The 22,682-nt window shown below is 41.6% G+C and overlaps 1 protein-coding gene across 7 annotated transcripts in view; it reads right to left on the bottom strand.

Moving 5' to 3' along the window:
* RAD51B (RAD51 paralog B) overlaps positions 1 to 22,682 on the bottom strand; it is a 634,909-nt gene that overhangs the window by 125,528 nt on the left and 486,699 nt on the right. Inside the window, exon 11 of one of the 7 annotated variants that reach the window (XM_043517416.1) lies at positions 12,547 to 12,778. The exons of 5 other annotated variants lie outside the window; for them this stretch is intronic. In XM_043517416.1, the coding sequence (XP_043373351.1) occupies positions 12,729 to 12,778 (50 nt within the window). In that variant the 3' untranslated portion in view covers positions 12,547 to 12,728. Of the gene's footprint in view, positions 1 to 12,546; positions 12,779 to 15,475; positions 15,556 to 22,682 lie in introns of those variants that run through there. One more of the 7 variants, XM_038405613.2, reaches the window with a different exon arrangement.

Genomic DNA, 22,682 nt, shown 5'->3' with positions numbered 1-22,682 from the left:
GAAACATTGATAACTACTCTGAGTATGGTCTTTCAACTAGTAGTGTACCTTTTATGTCTCTTGCTAGGTGTAACTCATTTGCCCTTCTGATTTTGTCTCTACATGCTATTCTTTTGTACTCCTCCTTAGCAATCTGTCCATGTTTCTACTTTTTGTAGGGTTCCTTTTTAATTTTCAGGTCATTCAAGAGCTCCTGATAGAGCCATACTGGCCTCTTACTATTCTTGATTTCCTTTACATTCAGAAAATTGGCAGTTGTGCATTTAATATTAGCTCCTTGAGTAACTGCCAGTTTTTCTGAACTCCTTTATCCCTTAGATTTTCTTCCCATGGGACCTTACTTATGAGTTCTCTGAGTTTGTTAGAGTGGGCTGTTTGGAAGTCCAGTCCTTATTCTGCTGCTCTCAATCCTTCTTTCCTTAGAATGAAATCTATCATTTCATGATCACTTTCACTTAAATTGCCATCCACCTGCAGATTAGGAACCAATTCCTTCCTGTTGGTCAGAATCAAGTCTAAAATGGCTGCCGCTTTCTCTGCTTTCTGAAACAAAAAATTGTCCCTAATGCATTTCAAGAACTTATTAGAAATTTGTTTTGCTATATTACTTTTTCAACAGATGTCTGAGTAGTTAAAGTCCCCCAGTATTACCAGGTCTTATATTTTGGATATTTCTGTTACTTGTTCTAGAAATGCCTCACCCACATCCTCTTCCTGAATTGGTGGTCCACAGTAGATACCTACCATGACATCATTCCTATTTTTCCCTTTTTATCTTTACCCAGAGACTTCAACTGGTCTGCCTCTCCTCTCCTTCTGGACCTCAGAACAAGTGTATACATTACTGATGTATAACACAACACCTCCTCCATTTTACCCTGCCTGTCCTTCCTGAACAAGCTATACCTCTCTATACCAATGTTCCAGTCATGAGATTTATCCCATCAAGTCTCTGTGATGCCAATAAAGTCATTGGCTGTTGAATGTTAAGCCCTATCTACATAGCCAAATGACAACATTTTAAAACAGTTAAATCTGATTGTGGCTGATCTGATTATAAGATGATTTGGTCAGCCTGCATGGACAGGGCCAAACATCTAAAAAATTAAAAATATACTTTAGTACAGTTTAGCAGATTGGGCTAACACAGGTTTTGAGAATTAAAAAAAAAACATCCTTATAACAAATACATTTGGCCACTGTTCAGAAAAAATATGTTATAACCTTTTGGTCAAAACCAAGTTTAGCTAGTTGTTTTAGCAGTGTGGACAAAGTCTTAAACTGCCTCCATTTTCATCTCTTACTAGTAAAAATTCCTCCATGAGTCCCGTTTTTCCTCCTTAAGTTTCTCAATTATTTTCTCTCTTCTCCACTGTCTCTTCACTTGGGTTTTTTCTTTTGAGCTATTTTCATTGTGTGTTTCCCTATATATTTATTTCCCTTCTTTTCCACATTCTTTTCCCTCTGACCTCTTCTTGCCCTTGCTTTCCATCTACTCCATCCCACTGGAACATATTAAGGGCCCCGATCTCTGTCATTCCTATCTTCAATTTCCCTGTTCCTTCAACCTCCCTCTCTTCTCCTTCATACCCCAGATTTGACTCTCTCTCTTCTTTTCCACTCCCCCAATGCCCTCCCTCTGATTTATCCAACCTGAGTAATTACATTCAGCATGCCTAACATTTCCCCTGCAGTTCAACTGGAAACATTATCCCCAACCTACAAAATCATTGTCTATTGTTGCTGCCAGGATGGAAGGCCTACTGCATTTAAAGGGTGGGTGAGTGACCCTATCTATTTAGTTACTAAGTTGCTTTGGGATCCTCCTGAAAATCAATATGGGCCAGATCTTCAGCTGCTGTAAACTGATACAACTTAATTAATTTCAATACAGTTACATCAATTTACATAAACTGAAGATCTGGTCCTATATAAATTTAATGTATTACAACGATTGGAAAACAGGAGTTACCAAACTGACCTAATAGCATTGTTCAAAATAATTAATACAATAAAGTCTTGATAATGTTTTTTCTGAAAACTGGTGATGGCCTCAAAAACTAGAGGATATAATCTAACAGTGTGGAAGCAAGGACTAAACAGGGAATTTAAGCAGTATTGTGTCTCTAAAAAAGAAAAATAAACAAAAGGAAGATAGATTTAAACTACAATTTAAACAGGCTGACATGTTGGACTTTTTCCTGTATCTAAACATTTCTTACATTCTCAACTCTGCATAGTGCATCCGAAGAGAAAGTTTTCATCTGTCTAGTATTCCCCAGCTAGATTGCTGGCATTAGTTGCTCTTTTGTAAAACTGCTGATACTCTGAAACTTGACTTGTGAAAAATCCCTTGATCATTCCAGGTGAACTGGTGGATTAAATGAGTAGAATTTTGTGGCTTGTATGAGAAGATCCATGGCAATTGACTCTATCTAGGAAGAAACTTTCAGATATTTAGTCTGAATGTAAAGATACAGAAATACTGAAGTCAAGGTCTGACGAACTGTTGTATTATACATAGTTAACACATTGTACAATTTTGTGTATATATTCAGGCTACCCAGGATAGAAATATTATGTAAGACTGCATTCTATTTATTTTCTGTTGAAGTGTAATCCCTAATAATAATCGGATCTCTTTATTTATCAGTATTATTCAGTTATTCTACACATAGATGGAGTAGATCTCAAGACTGAGAAACTCCTTAGAGGTGATTCTATGTAAACAGCATATGGATCAAGAAAGCAATTTCAGCACTGCCCCTTTATGAGATATTTGTCTCAGTCATAGGTCGGTTATAGTGGCAATGGGCTGGTAGAGAAGTAAGTGCTGGATTCAGGTCCACAAAGACAAACGAAGAATAGGTACACTTTGTTTAGGACAATGAATTATTTAATTTTATAGACCCAGGGAAATATCCATGCCTAGCTTTAACATCCAGATAGCTGGATCACACCATCAAAACTGTTCTGGAAATATCAGGATGGATGACAATGCCATATGTCTCTACCTATGTACCTCAAACTTGAACAAAAGAAAGATTATTCTTTAAGATGAGAGGGGAAACTCAATTTGGGTAGTCTATTCGGTCCTTGGTTTTTCTGGTAGGTAGGGATCCAACTATTGCTCTTGTGATGGTAGTTTTTGTGTTGTGGGATCAGAAAGAAGACTGTTCTACTAGAGACTGGGATGAGACCAACTTACTTAACATTGGGCACTGAACAATGACTTTTGATCCCTACTTATGTGGCCTGAATTCAAACCTTACGTGATGGCTCTGTAACCAGTTACCAAGTCCCCAAACCAGCCAATCCCTGAAAGCCTCAAACATTTTCATTATTTTTATAGCCAGAACTGACCCCCTCTATTGAAAAAAGGAAATAGTAAACACACACACACACACACAAACCTTAACAAACACACAAATGACATAAAAAATCCTGCATTGGAGGTGTGTTTGGCTAGACTGCAGATGGAGAGATTTCATATGGTATGTAGGAAAGAATGTCATTGGACTCTATGCTAACTTCAAATAGATTCCAACTCTCTTATCTAATTAAATGAGCCTTTTAACAGCTGATGTACCAGGGCAGTTCTCTGAACCACTTCAGAGGACACTTATTAATGGTTCTCTTGGCAAAGATGAACTTGATCAGCAGCAAAGATTGTTTCCAAACAGTGACCCCCAAAAGTTCCCTTTTGTTTCTTTTTTCAGACCACTACATAAAATGTCACAGTATATAAAATATCTTGCTCTATTCTGCTGCCATTTGTTTTCCTCTCCACTATTATTTCTTGAGATTCAGGAGGTGCTTCAGTAACTGTTTTGTGCCTAAAAAGGAAACATTCCTGCTTTCATATGACAACATAAACAATTACCGCTTCCCAGTTCCAGAACACTGTCACTCGTCGCACATACTGAAAAGCTAGCACTTTCTTCCAATCACACAGTTTCTTAAAATCGTAACTACATTAATAATAGAAAATAAATAGACTGGCTCAAGTCAGGTATAGTGTTAAGTGCTCCATGAGGGTCGTACACCCAGCTCTGCATCAGCACATCAGTTCTGGTGTATATCAGGTTCCCTTTGATATTTTGGTACTTGACTCCCATAAAGTTCTAGTTGATTGTGACCTGCAACATTCCCACTATTCCAATCCTGCACCTCTCACCTCCCAGCTCTATCAATACACATGACTTACTCTTATTCTAATCAGCCACAGATGGGCATGCCTTTTACAGACAAATAAAAACAGGTCCTTGCCTAAAAGATCTTATAATCTAAATAGACATCTCAGTTCTGACCTGCAGAGGCTCAGGGTCTTTCCTAAGCAGAAACAACCAATTGTGCCCAATTTTGCAGTAGTTTTGTGCTATATACAAATTAGAATTAGGAAAAGATTCCCAAATTTATTTTAATTTGTGATGAGGACTGCAAACCCAAATCAGCTCAATCTCCCTTCTGCCTCCAAATGATAAATTCACTTGTAGCTGCTGAAGTTTGCAAATTGCACAACGAGCAAACCCACCTTATGCAAATCAACTTGACATTCTTCTTTCCCTGTTTTACACTTAGCACCAGTCCACAACAGTTTTTCTTTCCCCAGACCCTAAACTCAGTCTTTGGAAGCTTTGCTGTTGCTAAGGAGACCTATGGATATTTTCTCTCAAATGAGCTTGAGGGCTTTGTATGTATCCTGAGGTGACACTCAGCTTTTCTCATGTGTGCTCAGCTCCTGTCATCACAACATGCATCTCAAGATAGACCTGGAATATCAGAGACTTTAATCCACCACTGCCAACCCCTTCCCAGAATTGCTTGAACTGCTGTCCCCATTTCATCCGAGTCCTAGGAGACCCCCAAAACTCCACAATAAAGACAGGGATGTGGTGGGGCTGGATGATTAGTCAAGGCAAGTAGTATTGGGATGAGGGCTTTCTATATTTCCTCACAAAGAGTGCAGAGACAGCTCTTGGCTTTTCCAAGCTCCAGGCATCACACTTGGATTCCAAGCGTGAAAACGGAAACAGTGGCGTGCTGAATAGTAAAACAGTGGAATGAAAGATAATAATTACATTAAGCAATGGTTCGCGAGTACAAATTGCAAGAATCAAATGAAAGGGTCGGAGTAAACAGATCCGTGGCTATAGAATAACAAATGTCTGTGTTAGTATGGGCTTTCATATTTTTCTTGTCAGCAGCAACAAGCTGCATAAATTTGCAATTAATCTTTTCATCAAGCATAACTCTGGCCATACTAGGAAATGCAGACTTACCCTGACCCTTCACAACTAACATGTGCCACTAAAGCCACTAATTCAAAACACTGCCCTTTACTGAAGCAGACAGCAGCACAAACATCAGTTTTACACCTAGCCTCATAAAATAGCTTAGTGTCAAGGACAGGACTCACTGACATTAATCTAACATCATGTCAAGGAACAAGTGAAGTTGGAGCGCACCTCACAGCACCAGGCAACAGTCTACCAGAATTTACATAGTTATTAATACTAAGGGTGACAGCAAGTCTGAAATCCATTTGGTACTCTGAGGGGTCAGGCAGAATCTCAAGAGTCAACACTGGATCCCTAAAGAGAACATGGTGCAAAATACTATAATGAACCTGCTGGCTTCTTAATGAATACTGTGTTAACCCTCAGTGCAATATCCATCCAGTAAAGGGCTCCATACTCCCTCCAGCACAGAAAAGAAGTGTACTGCCTAAGGTCAGAGGGGACTTGGCTTGGGAAGGAGCCAGCAGGATAGTAGGCTGGAGGCAGAAGCCTGAAGCTGGCTGCAGAGAGAAGGTCAGGCAGATTAGGAGGTGGGACTGGAGGACTGAAAGCCAGGATATCAGCAGTCTGCTCTTGATAAAAGGCCAGTGGTAGCTGTGATGGGTATACAGCCAGGAGTGGCCAGCAAACAGAGGGGTGAGCAGGGAGATGAGGCTGCACAAAATGAGTTACTGAACAAAAGGATTGGACTTTGGGAGTATATCTACACTGCAATTAAAAACTTGGTGCTGGCTCAGGCTAAGGGGCTGTTTAATTGTGGTGCAGATGTTCGGGCTCAGGCTGCAGCCCACACTCTGGGAGCCTCCCACCTTGTAGGATCCAAGAGCCCAGGCTCTAGCCTGAGTCCCAATATCTACACTGCAATTAAATAGCCCCTTAGCCAGACCCTGAGTCAGCTGGCATGGGCCAGCCACAGGTTTTTAATTGCAGTGTAGACATACCCTAAGAGGGAGATCTGCAGGCCAGTGTGTAGTACCCTCCAGGAGAGGGGCTGCCAGGAGTGAGTATCCCTGGCACTAGCTGAGGGAGCCCCACCTTCACACTCCAATACTGGACTGCCCCTTACGGGCTGGATAGGGACTTGTGTTTTTTGTTTGTAACTACGGCCAGGTATACACGAGAAACTTTTGTGGAGATAGTGATGTCAGTTAGGAGTGTGAAATTTCATGACATTTCTATGTTGGCAAAAGCCTTAGTGTAAATGCAGTGATACTGGCAGAAAAGTGCTTTTGCCATTATAGCTTATTTTGCTTGGGACTCTGGTGTAATAAGTAGGGTTTCATGTCTGTCACAGAGGTTGCAGAAGTCACGGAATTTCCACAACCTCTGTGACTTCTGCAGCAGCCAATGTGGATGACCCCACAGCCGCTCAAGCAGCTGGCTCTGGGGCCAGCTGTTCAGGTGGCCCCAGGGACAGCCACACCAGCTGCTACTCTGGCGGTTCCAGGCAATGGTCCCCTGCCGGCTGGAGCAGCTGCAGTCCACAGCCCCCGGCAGCTGTTGCCACTGGCCCCATGTGCCCCACAGCAGCGCTCCCCACAACAGCAACCCTCCCCAACTCCCCTCCCCTGTTCCCCGAAGATTTAATCACAGGTATTTTTAGTATAAGTCATGGACTGGTCACAGGCCATAAATTTTTGTTTATTGTCCATGCCCTGTCCATGACTTTTACTAAAAATACTAGTGACTAAATCATAGCCTTAGTAATCAGCTATACCAGCAAATCACTTTTGCCAGTATAAGCTGTGTCTATGCTAGGAAGGTTTCCCAATATAGCTATATCAGAAAACCTTTTCTAGTGTAGACTAGGCTTTAAATCAATTGTGCCTAGGTTAGAGGTTCTTCTCTGTGGACAGGTTTCAGAGTAGCAGCCGTGTTAGTCTGTATTCGCAAAAAGAAAAGGAGTACTTGTGGCACCTTAGAGACTAACAAATTTATTAGAGCATAAGCTTTCGTGAGCTACAGCTCACTTCATCGGATGCATTTGGTGGAAAAAACAGAGGAGAGATTTATATACACACACACACAGAACATGAAACAATGGGTTTATCATACACACTGTAAGGAGAGTGATCACTTAAGATAAGCCATCACCCACAGCAGGGGGGGGAAAGGAGGAAAACCTTCCATGGTGACAAGCAGGTACATTGGCCAAACTGGACAGTCTCTACGTAAAAGAATGAATGGACACAAATCAGACGTCAAGAATTATAACATTCAAAAACCAGTTGGAGAACACTTCAATCTCTCTGGTCACTCGATCACAGACCTAAGAGTGGCTATACTTCAACAAAAAAGCTTCAAAAACAGACTCCAACGAGAGACTGCTGAATTGGAATTAATTTGCAAACTGGATACAATTAACTTAGGCTTGAATAGAGACTGGGAATGGATGAGTCATTACACAAAGTAAAACTATTTCCCCATGGTATTTCTCCCTCCCACCCCACCCCCCACTGTTCCTCTGATATTCTTGTTAACTGCTGGAATTAGCCTACCTGCTTGTCACCATGGAAGGTTTTCCTCCTTTCCCCCCCCTGCTGTGGGTGATGGCTTATCTTAAGTGATCACTCTCCTTACAGTGTGTATGATAAACCCATTGTTTCATGTTCTCTGTGTGTGTGTATATAAATCTCTCCTCTGTTTTTTCCACCAAATGCATCCGATGAAGTGAGCTGTAGCTCACGAAAGCTTATGCTCTAATAAATTTGTTAGTCTCTAAGGTGCCACAAGTACTCCTTTTCTTTTTTCTCTGTGGACAGAAGAGGAACAACACCTGAACTTATCATTCAGGCAGTGAAGGCATGTCATGCTATTAAACATCTGGGGGTTGACGTACCATAGAACTCTCAGCAACTCCTGAAAGTGAAGTCACTGAAAATATATTCTGTACAGTGACACAAAGCACAGGTTTGTTTGTAGGACAATGTGCACTGCAAAAGAAACTAGAGGAATTTCTACATGCACAGGTGGGTAAAATCCATGGCTGCACTAATTGCCAGGACAGCAGTAGAGAGAATGGGAGGGCATGTCTGAACTGAGTCTCACCCCAGCACTAGATCCTTGCAATGTAACACAGGGAGGCACAGTTTCATTTCCCAGGGTCTGACAAATACACAGTAGGGATTAAAAAGCCTTATTAGACTAATTTAAACAAATAGCAACATTTACTCATCTCATAGATTCCCTTACCACATAAGGAAAGCATGGCCCAGCCATTACTGTGTGGCTTGCTCCAAAAGCAAAGACATATTTTTAAAGAACCCAAAGCTGATAAGAATTCTATTGGCTCTTTCTGAATAAACATACCTTTTGAGACATGCTATTTTTACAAAGACAGGCGGGCAGCCCAAAGATGAATTTGATGTATAATTCTATGATAGTCAGTTTTGCTTTCTTTTCTTGTCACTTTCACATTCTGGTCTCATGAAACACCACAAAGGTGTTGTGGTTGAGTTTCCAATACTTCAGGAAAAGTTTTAAATCCTTAAAAGCTGTTTTAATTGTCATTTTAAAAAGTCCATACAAATACTTATATTAATAGTTTTTTAAAAAACCTCTTTGGCCTAAAATAAATTTATCATCTCTCTTTAATCTTTCCAAAAGGAGGACAATGTTGATGGCTCACCATCATTTTAAAACATGCCTAAGTGTGCAAGTTTATTGCTGCACAGTGTCAGCAGCCTGATTAAAGAGCCAACAACATTACACAGGCCAGTTTTAAAAACTCCTGGTGAAGTATCATTTCCTTTCCCTCCAAAGAAAATTACCCAAGATACAGGAGTATGTATGGTAGATGAGAGCCCATTTCTGCAATCACATTCCCTTTTGCTTAAATTGGGCCTTTATCGTTTATCACAATTCAAAAATTCAGCTTCTTCACGGGCATTTACATGAGAGCAGTTCAAGAGAAACACCCAGCAGTGGAAGATGCCATGTAATCTAACTCCTGACTTGTAAACCAAATTTAATTATGTAGGTGAAATTGCAAACACTTGAGGGCCCCCCAACCCTGCTTCTTTCTTCTCCTGCTAGCATATAAAGAAAATAGCTGCCTTTCCACATGCTGGCTAGGGCCAAAATAAGCTGCCCCTCCATATGTGAACACCCAGACACAAACACAGTGCCTCCCCCACCCCCACAGTAACATGAGGCGTGTTAAAGGGAAACTGGGCACTGAACTGGATGCTGCACTTGAAAAGCTTGTCCTCACAGTCTGGCACAGAGGGGACTTCTGTTCTTTTTTTTAAAAATCCTCTGCTCTTAGCAACATTTGTTTTTCTAACTGGTTCCCAGAAACCTCTTGGGGGCTCCAAACTCAGAAAAAGTAATTACAGCATTACCTTGGCCTCAGTCACAATGTCAACCTTGTTAGGCTTAGTCTGTGGAGACAGCCAGATTCAAACATCTGCTGCTGCAGCATTTATTTGATAAGCCTCATAGTTCGCTAACATAAACCTGATCCTGCTGACCTGAAGAAGGATGAAAAGAATTGAAGGGAAGAGGGGTGGAGCACTCAGATGATCACATGACCCACTGGCCCAGCAGTGTAAGGCCCTCTTTCCCTGCAAGCTTCCATTTCTTCTCTTTCTTGTTTCCCCGCAAAAGCTTCAGGGAGTTGCTTTTCCCCCTGCAGTTATGCAAGCAGATGTGGAAGGAGCTAGGATTCCCATGCCTTATGACAGATTAACTGACAAGCACAGGATCAATACAGGGATTGTTCTCGCTCTGGCTGCAAATGAGGCCTTCCAAAGCAGATAGAATGGCTACACACACACTTGTTGGCATGGTGGCATGTATTGAAAGGATAGCTTACTAACAAAGTCCATTAGTTAACAGCAAGGTGTGGGGGGAGGAGGCAGGGATTGCGAATCACTAAAAGCAACAGATTATGAAGGTTGCGGGGAGTGGGAGTGGAAATCTACATTTGATTCTTATTTCCCAAAGGGTCTTATTTTCTTGTACAGTTAAGAAAGAGGAAATGAAATAAATGGTTGGTCTCTCTCTCTCACACACACACACAAAATTGGGAAAAGACAGAGGAACCAGGGGAATTAGGGGGAAGAAAGAGGAAAAAAATTACTCCTAGTGATTTGCTTTGTGTGAAGCAGATGACCCGTACCTGTTGATAGTAGGGGGTGGGCACGGTTTAATTCAGCAGCCCCCAGAACAGCTCAGGTCATGGCTTTCCCCCGACAGGGCTCCCCCCTTACCCTCAGTCTCCCTTCACAGAAAGCAGAGGCCCCTCCCTGCAGCTTCCAGCTGTTGCTCCTGCCTCTCCAGGTGGGATGCAGCTTGTGGGCTCTGGCAGCTGCTGTGCAGGGAGGGGGCCTGGCCGCACCATGTGACCAAGCGGAACGGGCAAACCCTAGCAGAAATCTGGCGGGGCACGTGATCCCACATGCTCCCCCCGACGTCACCTCTGGTGTCAAGCATGTTACTCTCCTGGCTGAAACTAGCCTGCCGCTTGGCCTAGCCTTTTCTCTACACTTTATGAGGTAGGGGCGCTAGAGGTACATTACTCGGAAGCCTGGGAAAGCACATGCCTGAGCATTTTGGTGTACCTGATGGTTGGCACATGTATCCATGTGTGTGGCTGCTGTGTATGGTATGTGTCTGGTACTTTGCATGTCGGGAATATGGCTGTGTGAATAGCTCCCTGGTAGGTAATTAGGAATAGATAAGTGGATTTGGATAAAATAGCCACCCCAAACTTCTGTTTAAACTTGTCCAAAAACCTGAATTCTGAACCTTTGTGCATGTGTGAAAATGTTCAAATTATTGTTTTTCTTACTATTTTTCATATTTGTGCTGCCTCTGGACTTCAGAAAGCCTGTTTCCCACAGGGATGCGAATTGGGAAACGACAAATAACATGACACAAGTTACTCTCGGTCTAATTCCAGCCCAATTGGAAGCAGAAATCTCACAAGAAAGCTTGTTTGATTTCAACCCTTTGGGGTAGGGCCATCTTTGCTATGGTAATAACAACTTTGCAGATTTGAGAGGTTCAGATAAGATGTGACAGGCATCCAGGCTTTTGGGTGATTAACCAAACCAAACCTTCAGACCTTCCAGTGTTAGCAATCACTATACGGGACCCACAGAACCAGACTGTAGTGCTAAATGTGTTCAGAAAACTGATGGCTGACTATAGTACATAATAGTTTAGTCTTTTGAGGGCTGTATAACTTTGGTCTAATTTGGTTGTTGGGTTTAGTGTTGGGGTCCTGGGTGGTGTTGGTGGCCTTTGATATGCAGGAGGTCAGACTAGATCTAATAATGTCTTCTGGCCTTAAACTCATGCTATGACTCAGATTACTATTGAAAGGGCAGATGGTTCAGCAACTTCTGCTTTTCTGACTTGTCCATATTTGTCTGTACAGCACACTAAGACTGATACTAAAACACACAGCAGCTAAGTAAACCAACCAACCAACTCCCCAAAGAGCTGAGTATTTACAGCAGTCTCCTCTTGGAAAGTGTTATAAGATACTAGACAGAAGGACTTCAACCCAGGATAGGACATCTCTATTGTCTTGGCAACTAGGAGAACATTTATGACCTACACATAAATCTTGGAAGCAATGACTGACAGATACAACCAACCAGGTGAAAACGAAGCCTGGTCTGCCAACTCAGTTTTCTTGCAACTTCAGTTGAACAACAGAAGTAAGGGATCATTTGTTCACATGATTCACCACATTGCTGATTTCTTCTTCCTCAGGCTCCAACCAACCCCTTGTCCAGCAGCAGGATCAGAGATGAGGGAAAAAAAATCTCATTGTGCAATCCTCTGTGCTCGTCAAACAGTGGGGTACTAGAGGAGCGGGACAATTCATGCTCTGTTCCCCACATCCAGCACCAGCACCCATGGGGAAGCCTTCACACTCTAGGGGCCGTGCAGTAGTTTCACGGTTTAGAGCCCCGTAAATCATCAAGCCATCTCGAGCAGGTTGCTTTTAAGAAAGACTTACAAAAATGTAACATACAAGATACTGCAGTGGGTGATGGAGCTCCTCCCCCCAATGGAATTTTGTAGATACAGCAAATTATGGAATTCTCTTGTGTACTGTTCTTCCTGTTTGCCATTAATAAAGTTAGTATAATACTGTGGGTGTTTACATATGCATCACACAGCAGCTTCTCCCCATGACAACCTAAAGGTATTCCTCTCCCCAAAACAGCCCCTAGAAAAGTTTGTATCTAAGGTTAAAATATGAATACACTACTGAAACCATCAGAAATAATCTTAAAGACACAAACAGGAATATATTTGGAAGCAGCCAGCCTTAACTGTCTGTTAGAGTCAGTGAAGCAACATGCAAAGAGCTCAAGTTGATAGCCCACCAGTTTGTTCTGAATTACACTTAACTGTAGGCTGCAACAAGACAAACAAGAACCACAGGTGATCTGATGTGCAGCTCATTCAGAGCATCCCCAGGAGAACGTCCATCTGTTCGCAATGGATATTTCTGCCTAAAGAAAAAATATTACGCTTCAGATTCTTAAAATAAATCCTCCCAAAAGTCCCTGCTTCCTGTTCTGTTAACAGTCACCAAACCAGAAGAGTGGCACTCACTCTCAGTCACATAAGTGCATGTGTGCATAAGCGCATCTAACTGGTGGAGTGGTATGTGCACATGCTCATATATGCCTATCTAAGAGATTGAGTACAAAGTATAATGAAAGTATAATTTCTCTCTCCCTTTTGCTCTAATTTTTCTTTTTAAAGATAGTTTTGTGTTTGTGAAAAATGGCAGATTGTGAATTTTGGATACTGAAATCCATTATTTATCCTCAGAATAGGTACAGTATGGACAATAGCTGTGCAAGCTTCCATCACATCAGGTCCAGCCAATGCACCTCAGCACTGACCTCTGGGGTAATAGAAGTTCAGTCTCCATGGAAGCCAACAGGAGCTACCAGCACTGACACATAATCACATCCCATCTGTTCTATCACAGCCCCAGGATTGTCTAGCATCAAGATGTGACAGCATCCCCTCCTTTATACTACAGCCAGGGGTCAAGGTGGGCTGGCTCATGGCAGCATGGTGAAATGGTACTTTTTCATGGTGGTTGCAAATTGTGCTCTCAAATTTCAGCTTTCATTTAAAAAAAAAAGTTTCTAGCCCTATGGTTGCAATGACACTGTGAACTGAGTGCAACCAACCCAGTGATGTCTGCCAGAGTCTGTAGATGGCCTGAAATAAGCTCCCCCAAACTGGCTTCTACATCCCAATTTGATCAAAGAATCAATCCTGAAGCACTTAGAGGAGAGGAAAGTGATCAGGAACAGTCAGCATGGATTCACCAAGGGAAGGTCATGCCTGACTAATCTAATCGCCTTTTATGATGAGATTACTGGTTCTGTGGATGAAGGGAAAGCAGTGGATGTATTGTTTCTTGACTTTAGCAAAGCTTTTGACACGGTCTCCCACAGCATTCTTGTCAGCAAGTTAAGGAAGTATGGGCTGGATGAATGCACTATAAGGTGGGTAGAAAGCTGGCTAGATTGTCGGGCTCAACGGGTAGTGATCAATGGCTCCATGTCTAGTTGGCAGCCGGTGTCAAGTGGAGTGCCCCAGGGGTCGGTCCTGGGGCCCGTTTTGTTCAATATCTTCATAAATGATCTGGAGGATGGTGTGGATTGCACTCTCAGCAAATTTGCGGATGATACTAAACTGGGAGGAGTGGTAGATACGCTGGAGGGGAGGGATAGGATACAGAAGGACCTAGACAAATTGGAAGATTGGGCCAAAAGAAATCTAATGAGGTTCAATAAGGATAAGTGCAGGGTCCTGCACTTAGGATGGAAGAATCCAATGCACCGCTACAGACTAGGGACCGAATGGCTCGGCAGCAGTTCTGCGGAAAAGGACCTAGGGGTGACAGTGGACGAGAAGCTGGATATGAGTCAGCAGTGTGCCCTTGTTGCCAAGAAGGCCAATGGCATTTTGGGATGTATAAGTAGGGGCATAGCGAGCAGATCGAGGGACGTGATCGTTCCCCTCTATTCGACACTGGTGAGGCCTCATCTGGAGTACTGTGTCCAGTTTTGGGCCCCACACTACAAGAAGGATGTGGATAAATTGGAAAGAGTACAGCGAAGGGCAACAAAAATGATTAGGGGTCTAGAGCACATGACTTATGAGGAGAGGCTGAGGGAGCTGGGATTGTTTAGTCTGCAGAAGAGAAGAATGAGGGGGGATTTGATAGCTGCTTTCAACTACCTGAAAGGGGGTTTCAAAGAGGATGGCTCTAGACTGTTCTCAATGGTAGCAGATGACAGAACGAGGAGTAATGGTCTCAAGTTGCAATGGGGGAGGTTTAGATTGGATATTAGGAAAAACTTTTTCACTAAGAGGGTGGTGAAACACTGGAATGCGTTACCTAGGGAGGTGGTAGAATCTCCTTCCTTAGAGGTTTTTAAGGTCAGGCTTGACAAAGCCCTGGCTAGGATGATTTAACTGGGACTTGGTCCTGCTTTGAGCAGGGGGTTGGACTAGATGACCTTCTGGGGTCCCTTCCAACCCTGATATTCTATGATTCTATGATCCCCTTGCGGCAGCTTTCCGTAATATTCTCTCTATTTGTTTGGCTTTTATTTCCCTGCCATGCCACTCTCCCTTTCTTCCAAACTTAAAGCTTTTTAAAATTTGTTCTGCTCTCCTAAGATTTCCTCTAAAGCCCACTGAATCAATGGGAGTCTTTTCACTGACTTTGCTGGACTTTGGATCAAGCCCCTACTACTATGTAGATTGGTTCTCTTGTTGTTCAAGTGCAGGCCATCCAATACCTACAGCTCCTCTCTCCACAGACACAATAGAACTGCTCTGAAAACTCAAGTCTCTCTACCTTCAGCCAGATATCTTCCTCCATAATCCTGCTTCTTGCTTCATTTCTTTGCCGTTGGATCTGGCAACTTCTCAAAGGTCACACTGTGCTTTTATCTCATTCTTGGTTCAGATCTCTGAAGTCGTCTATGATTCTTTTCAATACACTGCTGATTGTGTCACAAGTACCAGTGGGGGCAATGATGAGCGGGTTTTCTGGAGCTGCCTTCATGATACTAATGTTCACATCACACCTCCAGTTCTCATTCTTGATATGTAGCACATAATGTTCAGTTGGGTTATTTTGGTGTTAATAAGGCTCAGTTGGGTTCCAGACCACACCAAGATTAGGACCCTCACTCATTTCTGATGTTGCATTGCAATACTACGGAGGTTGCGGCATTGTTGCTGTATTATTCTGTCAAAGAGAAAACAGAGATCTGCTTTGCTTATGGGTGCCTAATGCTGACAATGCAAGGCACTATTGTATTATGCAGTGCTGTACTGCCAGGGGTGCCATCCATCACAGCTGATACTAAACAGACATTCCTTTCTGCTTTTCTCAAATTGATGGTCTGGATGGAACATAAAGATCCCAGGGCAATTTACGAAGAGTTGAGGATGAATACAGTATTCTAGCCAACATTCAAAACCAGCTTAGACAGGAAAGTCTGTCTATAAGTCATTGCTAAAGACAGAATGACTGCCACGTAAATCATGCTGGGATACTGGAGGCCATAAAAGATACTAAAGAAAATCACTGTCCTGGTTTGTTAAAAGAAGCCCCAAAACAGGGTTCTCAGAGACTATTTCTTACTTGGTGATTCCTGAAAGGAAGCCATTCAAAATGGATTTACTATCTTGAAATCCTGATAGTCAATTTGGAGGCTTAAAATAAATCTCTGAAACATATTAAGCAGGTGAGTGGGATTTCAGCTTCATCTTTTACCCGCACCTTATCTTGGCTCTAGCTAATGACTTCCTACTAGTCATCAACTAAGCCCCAACTTCCTCCATCAGACCCACCTGTATTTAATATACCTTAAAAGGAAAATAATAGGATGTGTCTGAGTTTTGGACAAGGAATAGTTTTACTGAGCATTAATATAAAACAAAATCAAAAACAAAAAAAGGCTAGGAGACAGGGAGGGAAGTTTTTTCTATCTGTTTCAGAAGAAAGCCTAGAGAAATATGTGGAATGTTCACTTCAACACTCCTGGGCATATTTTATTTCAGGAATACCTGAAATCAGGCAGAGTAGCAAAATTACTGCTTTAAATTTTGGCAAAAACCAACTGGAAAAGATGGAAGTTGCTGAAAGCACTTCAGGTCTTTCACCCCTGTTCCCAACACACCTATCTTTCACTATTGTACAGTCACAATAAATGATGTTTACTTATAGGAGACTGCCCAGTACTCAAATGTTCTGCACCATCAGGTCTGGTAAGCTTTCAAGGGGCTTCTGGAATGCTGTTTGTGTGTTGGAAAGAAGATGTGGCCTGGGGCCATGGAGAAAAGTCTAGTTTAAGATTCCTTGAGGGAGCCAGTCCTGTTCCATCCAGCCTCCGAAAGGATTGGTAACTTCCTCTCCTCTTTTAGCCTGTGTGGGAAGTGATTCAAGTCCGTTGAAGCAAATGGGATTTATGCACATGTTTAAATGCTTTGCTGAATTGGGGCTTAAACCACAAAAGACATGTCAGCTGCAAGTCCAATCCTGTATGCTATGGCCAGGTCACCCTCCAGGTTCTCTTGAAGATTCGCCAACACCTGGCTTATCTACGTATCTACTTACATGGCTCTGATCATTGTAGAACCTAAGCAACTCACATACACAATTGAATATCCTCACAACACCTCTGTTAGTCAGGGAGGCATTATCCACATTTCATAGATATGAAAAATGGGGCACAGAAAAGTAAAGTGATCTGTCTAGGGTCACACACAAAATCTGTGGCAGAGATGGGAACTGAAGCCAGATGTTCTTAGGATTTAACCACAAGACCATCCTTCCTCTACTACTGATCATAGCTGGGGCACATTCAAGAAGGAGTTTTTCATGGTTAATGCTGAATTTTGAGGCTTTTAAAAACAAAATTAAACCAGAGCAGTAACAAACTATTTGCCTATGGCACTGAGAACCAGCTCCTCCCACTGGATCCACTAGAATCTGGCACCATCCCAATCTGCCCTCCTAGATATTGTCCCAATCCTTCTCAAGCCTGCTTAGGCCTGGGGACGGCCCCAAACTGACCCTGCCTTCCAGGGCCTGGGCTCCACCCAGTTCCTTTCATGCTTACCACAACTCTCCTTCTCCATACCGAGGCCTGCTGCACACAGTCCCAATTCCTCCCTCTCATCCTGCAGGATGTTTCTCAAAACATTAGAGAAGATGATGCAGTTTGGCATGTTATCACTGGGCCATTACCTGACTGGTCTGTACATGTAAATATCAGTAATCACATTGCAAACCCCAGTCACTCCCTGGTTTTCTCCCGCCTGAACCTTTCCAGAGTGAGAGAGCAGAGGAGTTTGACAAATTTATGTAAAAGTCCTTGGGATGCTGTCTGGCAGATGATGAAAAGACTTTACCATGCAATTGAAATTCTCTATTCCAAAACAATCACTTTAAACCTGTTAATTATACACACCAAACTCACTCAGACCTCCAGAATAGGAATCCAGTTGTTTATCGGTGAGAGCCAAGCCTCTAAAAGCTGGCTTGCACAGCACTACACATGCTTTGTGTTGGGTAAATTAGTTTCAGGAAGAGAATAAAAATTAATTAAAACCACATGGAGATCCACTCCCTCTCCCCACCCCCACCCCCCCCCGCATCCCCCACCAGGAGACAGAGGCCAGTTCAGTCTAATTTAGTCCAGTGTTTTTGTTTCCTAAAGTCTCAATCTTGGGTTCAGTCCATTAATAGACTGCAGCTGATTTTAATCTAGATGAACTCAAGCCTTCTCTCCCCTTTGGTTTTAAAAAGATTAAAAATTGTGTATTATATAAATAGGGGAAAATGAAAAAAGATACCCGAATGAGTAAGAAATCTGCTCTTAATTAGCCAACTTGCTGAACAAGCCCATTATCCAAGTGCAGCTGAGGAATGGGAGTTGAGGGGGGAGAAGAAAACATACAAACAACCAAATATTCTAGTGATACTATGCCCAAATGCTCTGGTGATGGGAGCTGTAGTAATGACTGACAGTAACAACCAAAATGACAGATGTTAAAAAGATTCCAAAGATGGGGAACTGGATGACCCAAAGACTGGTTTGAGAGGTTTTCATCTCCTGGTGGTTAAATTCAGACTAGGTTGGTAGTGACTGAAAGCTTTTATCCTCTGATGCCTATTTGGTGGCCAAGGTGAAGTGAGTTTGTGGTATTAGACTACCTCCTAGTGGATAGGTGTCAATATAAAAAACTGCCATTATTACTGGAGCTGTCTTCCTTGAAGGCAACCTCAGGATATATATAGGTCCTTTGAAGAGGGAGACTAAACTACCTAGATGTAATCCACTCTCTGACAAATTGGGGGTTCTGTCAGTACCACTTCTGAATCCTGGTTGATTTTATGAAATTTTATCATGAAATTACTATGTCATGGAAAGCCTATATGGATATGGATCCCCCATGAGTTAGTAAGGTTGAGTCATGTCTCTGGCAGGTCAGAGACAATGGTGCATAATCAGCACTTAACGATCCTCTATTCAAAGTAAAACATGTTGGAACAATGGGTTTGTTCTACTTGGAAGAAGACATTTCCTTCTCTTGCCTGAAGGGAGGGGGGTTTGGAAGTAATGGAAAATTACCAAGAGACAGAACAGAAGAAACAGGTGACCCCAACAGGACAGGAGTCTATAAAGGGACTCTTGGAGGGAATGGGGGAGAGAGCCATACGGCACCAGATTAAGATTAAGCAGGCAAAGGAAGAAGGGTAGGCAAGTGGGTGGAGAACCTGGCCTGACCTAGTGAGGGACATAGTGTTTATGATGTTTTATATGATCTGTATTCTCCTGTGCTCTACCTGTTAAGTAAAAAGCATAAAGTTAATAGATTGAACAAAATGTGTGTGTGTGTGTGTGTGTGTGTGTGTGAGAGAGAGAGAGAGAGAGAGAGAGAGAGAGAGAGAGAGAGTGTGAGTGTGTGTGTTGACTGCTTCACAACTACTGCATACCCTGGAGAGAGTTAAACTGTAAACCACAAAGGCCAGTGCCAGATAGTAAAGAAGCAAAACACAACCAAAACCAAAATATCAAACATCATAATGCATTTATTGAAATGCTGCCAGCCATTATATATAACCTTTCCTCTCCTTCTCTCCAAGGAAGCCAATACAGAGCAGCTCTAATGAGTATTGAATAGAGAAAGCAAACTAGCACACTGAAAGAGGTATACAAGAGAATCTTCTTTTTTGGTAAAAAGAAAAGGAGTACTTGTGGCACCTTAGAGACTAACAAATTTATTAGAGCATAAGCTTTCGTGAGCTACAGCTCACTTCATCGGATGCAGCTCATGAAAGCTTATGCTCTAATAAATGTTAGTCTCTAAGGTGCCACAAGTACTCTTTTTCTTTTTGCGAATACAGACTAACACGGCTGCTACTCTGAAACCTGTTCTTTTTTGGTAATGTGCCAGCTGATATAAGGTGCACAGAGGCTTTGGGACAACTGTCAGGTGACAATGGAAAAGAATGACAGAGTCACTTCTACCACTGTTCCTCATTATTACAGCCATATGCTAATGTTATATGTAGATCCTGATACACATAACCATCACGTACTCATTATATAATTATGATAAAAGTATTTTAGTATTTATGGCCCCAAATTAGATTCAATTGATTTTTTTAAAGACATATTCAATTTTTTCTTTTTCTCACGGTGTCACTACAGGGCAGAGTTAAGGTTACTTGGGTGCCCTAACTGGGAATTTCTATATCTTAACATGTCTGGATTTCTTTTAAGTTTAACCAGAACTCTGAATTGCCTGGGTTTAATCTTGCTTGTTTCTGGGATAATTACAACATCCCTGTAATGTATTTTACCTTAAATGACTCATACATACTCTGAAACTTAACACTCTCTTAACATAGATTTTATCTAGAAATGTCATTGTATTTTTTTATTTAACAATATCATACCTAATCAATAAAAGAATGCTATCAGGCAACATTTCTAATTATCTGAATGTTGGTAATATAAACCTTAAATTATCTTTTTAAAATTTATAATTTTTAAGACCAGATTCACCAGTATGCTCTGCTGCTTTATGCCATTCTGGAGAAACACTAAGCAACCATAGCATAATGGGTGGTTAAGCTAGATATACCGTTGCTTTGCATTATAGAACAGCATGAAACAGCCAGCGTCAATGTCAGTTTACCTTTCCCTCATGTCTTTCACATTCCCCTGCTCAGACCCACCCCTAAATGCCTTATTCCTTCTTTACCCCCTATATTCCCCTGCGCGCACACACACACACCAAATTCCACCTCCATTCCCTTGAAAATACGCATCCCCATTTCCCCCCTCATTCTTCTGTGTGCATATACAGTGCTAGTTTCCCTCATTCACCAGCCCTCCCTTGTTGAATAGAGTGAGTGCAATGCATTTTTTAAAAAAATAAATATTTAGGATTGGTGGTAATTTTTGCCTTTATTTTTCATAATGTAAAGTTCATCTGTCAGTAGTGGCTGTTGCATAAAAGGTCCTCCTTCAGAGAAACTTATGAAGAATTGCCCTCTTTCCAAATGGCCACTACCTCCACAACCAGAGTGAAGCCAAGTTGCCAGGAGACTGAGAATAATATTGTGAAGAGCAGTGAATAGTGGTGGTGGTCATGTTTGCTAAGAGCAACCTGTGATCTCAGTCCCAGTAAGAACAAAATGATGGCAACCATTCTGAAAGAGGAAGTTCTTTATGGAATTCTTTGTAATAGAACATTATTCTTCAGCCTCTGTTATAGGAGAAACTTTCACCAAGAAAACTGGCAAAAATGACTTTTCATCCATTAAAAATGTCAAATGTAGCCTATGCATAAAGATTTCAGTGAATTTTAATTCTATACAAGAGATATCAAGAGTCTATTATTAACATTATTTAAAAAATCTGACATTGGATGCTAATTTTTTTAAAGGATCCATTTAAAATTAATTATAACTCAAACTAATTAACAGATTCACTAGTGAATTCTAGGAAAATCGTTCTGTACTTAGAGTAAGTGCTGTAATTTTGGAGTGAATATGCTGTATTTTCCCACACAACAAAGACGTTGGATACTTACTTTAAGTGCAAAGCTCATCTCTACCTTAACAATGGATCTGCAACAGATATCTGCATAATATAATAACGGTATTGGTAATGAATAATAAATACATTAGTAGATTTATGTGTAGGAATTATGTTATCCTGTCAAGTTTGCCTGGACTACAATCAGTTACTTCAACTCTGTCATACACAAACTTTTAATGTATGTCTGTCAGAGTGCTAACATGCATGGATGTGCAGCAGTAAATTTTCACTCTGTTCTAGCAAGGTATATGTAACTAGAAAGCCATTGTAGGAGATCACTGTACGTTTTATTTGTGTAGCTTTTCCTGAGTTTGACTGCTAGGGAATATTTTTGTGTGTGGGTGGCTGTGGGAAGGGTGGACAGCTGGGTGAAAGTCTATGACAAAAGTAATCTTGTCCCATTTCCTGCCTGTGTTTCATTCACTAATGAGTGTTGTTCTGGGTCATTCTCAAGATTTCTTCATCTGTTGTCTTGTCTGTAACAAGGGGCACCTCAGCAGTGGAACTGTTGTCAGCCTGTCTTGAGATTTTATTCTTCTGCCTCCACTGCAGCTGTGTTGGATTCTAAGTGCTTTGCTATAAAACAAAGCTATATTTTTGTGTGCTTTTTTTTGGATAACATGAGGGAAAGTCTAAGTTCAGATATGTTTGCTAGAGTGATCTGTTTCTACTTTCTTGTAATAAATGCATATCTAAACATCTAATAATAAACTGAGATAAGGATTTTCTGTAGCCTTCCTGAATGTGATTTTTCTTGGAGGGAGAACGTAAATTACATGCAGTGAATCTTTCCTGTCCTCTCCTTATGGAGTATTCTACTGATTCCATTAGTATATCCCCAACATTACATAGCAGGAATCTGTTGTAACCAAATTTCTCCTGTAGCAATGTCCTTATAACTAGCCTGTGGATACAAAAACCACTGTTCCTTCAGGAATCGTTATATGGTTTGAAGGAAAATGTCATTTATTAGATTGGTTTTTCCATGAGATCAGTTTGCTGTCATCATCATTTTATCGCACCTTGAAAGGTTTCCTCCTGGCAACCAGTTTATTCTTTGTTCTGGGATTCATTTAAAAAAGGCTTCTCTGTATCTACTGGCAGGTTTCAGGAGGGTGCCCCAGAGCATGATATTCTGTGAACAGGCCTTTATAAGAACCCCAATTAAAGTAGCCTTGTGCTGTATTCGTGCTTTTATGTGAGGATGAAAACCAAATTTGTGCTGGTTTCAGCACATACAGGAGAGGCCCTT

Source organism: Dermochelys coriacea, chromosome 6, assembly GCF_009764565.3.
Source record: "Dermochelys coriacea isolate rDerCor1 chromosome 6, rDerCor1.pri.v4, whole genome shotgun sequence".
NCBI classification, from domain to species: domain Eukaryota; kingdom Metazoa; phylum Chordata; order Testudines; family Dermochelyidae; genus Dermochelys; species Dermochelys coriacea.
This window is presented reverse-complemented; position numbering and strand designations above follow the sequence as displayed.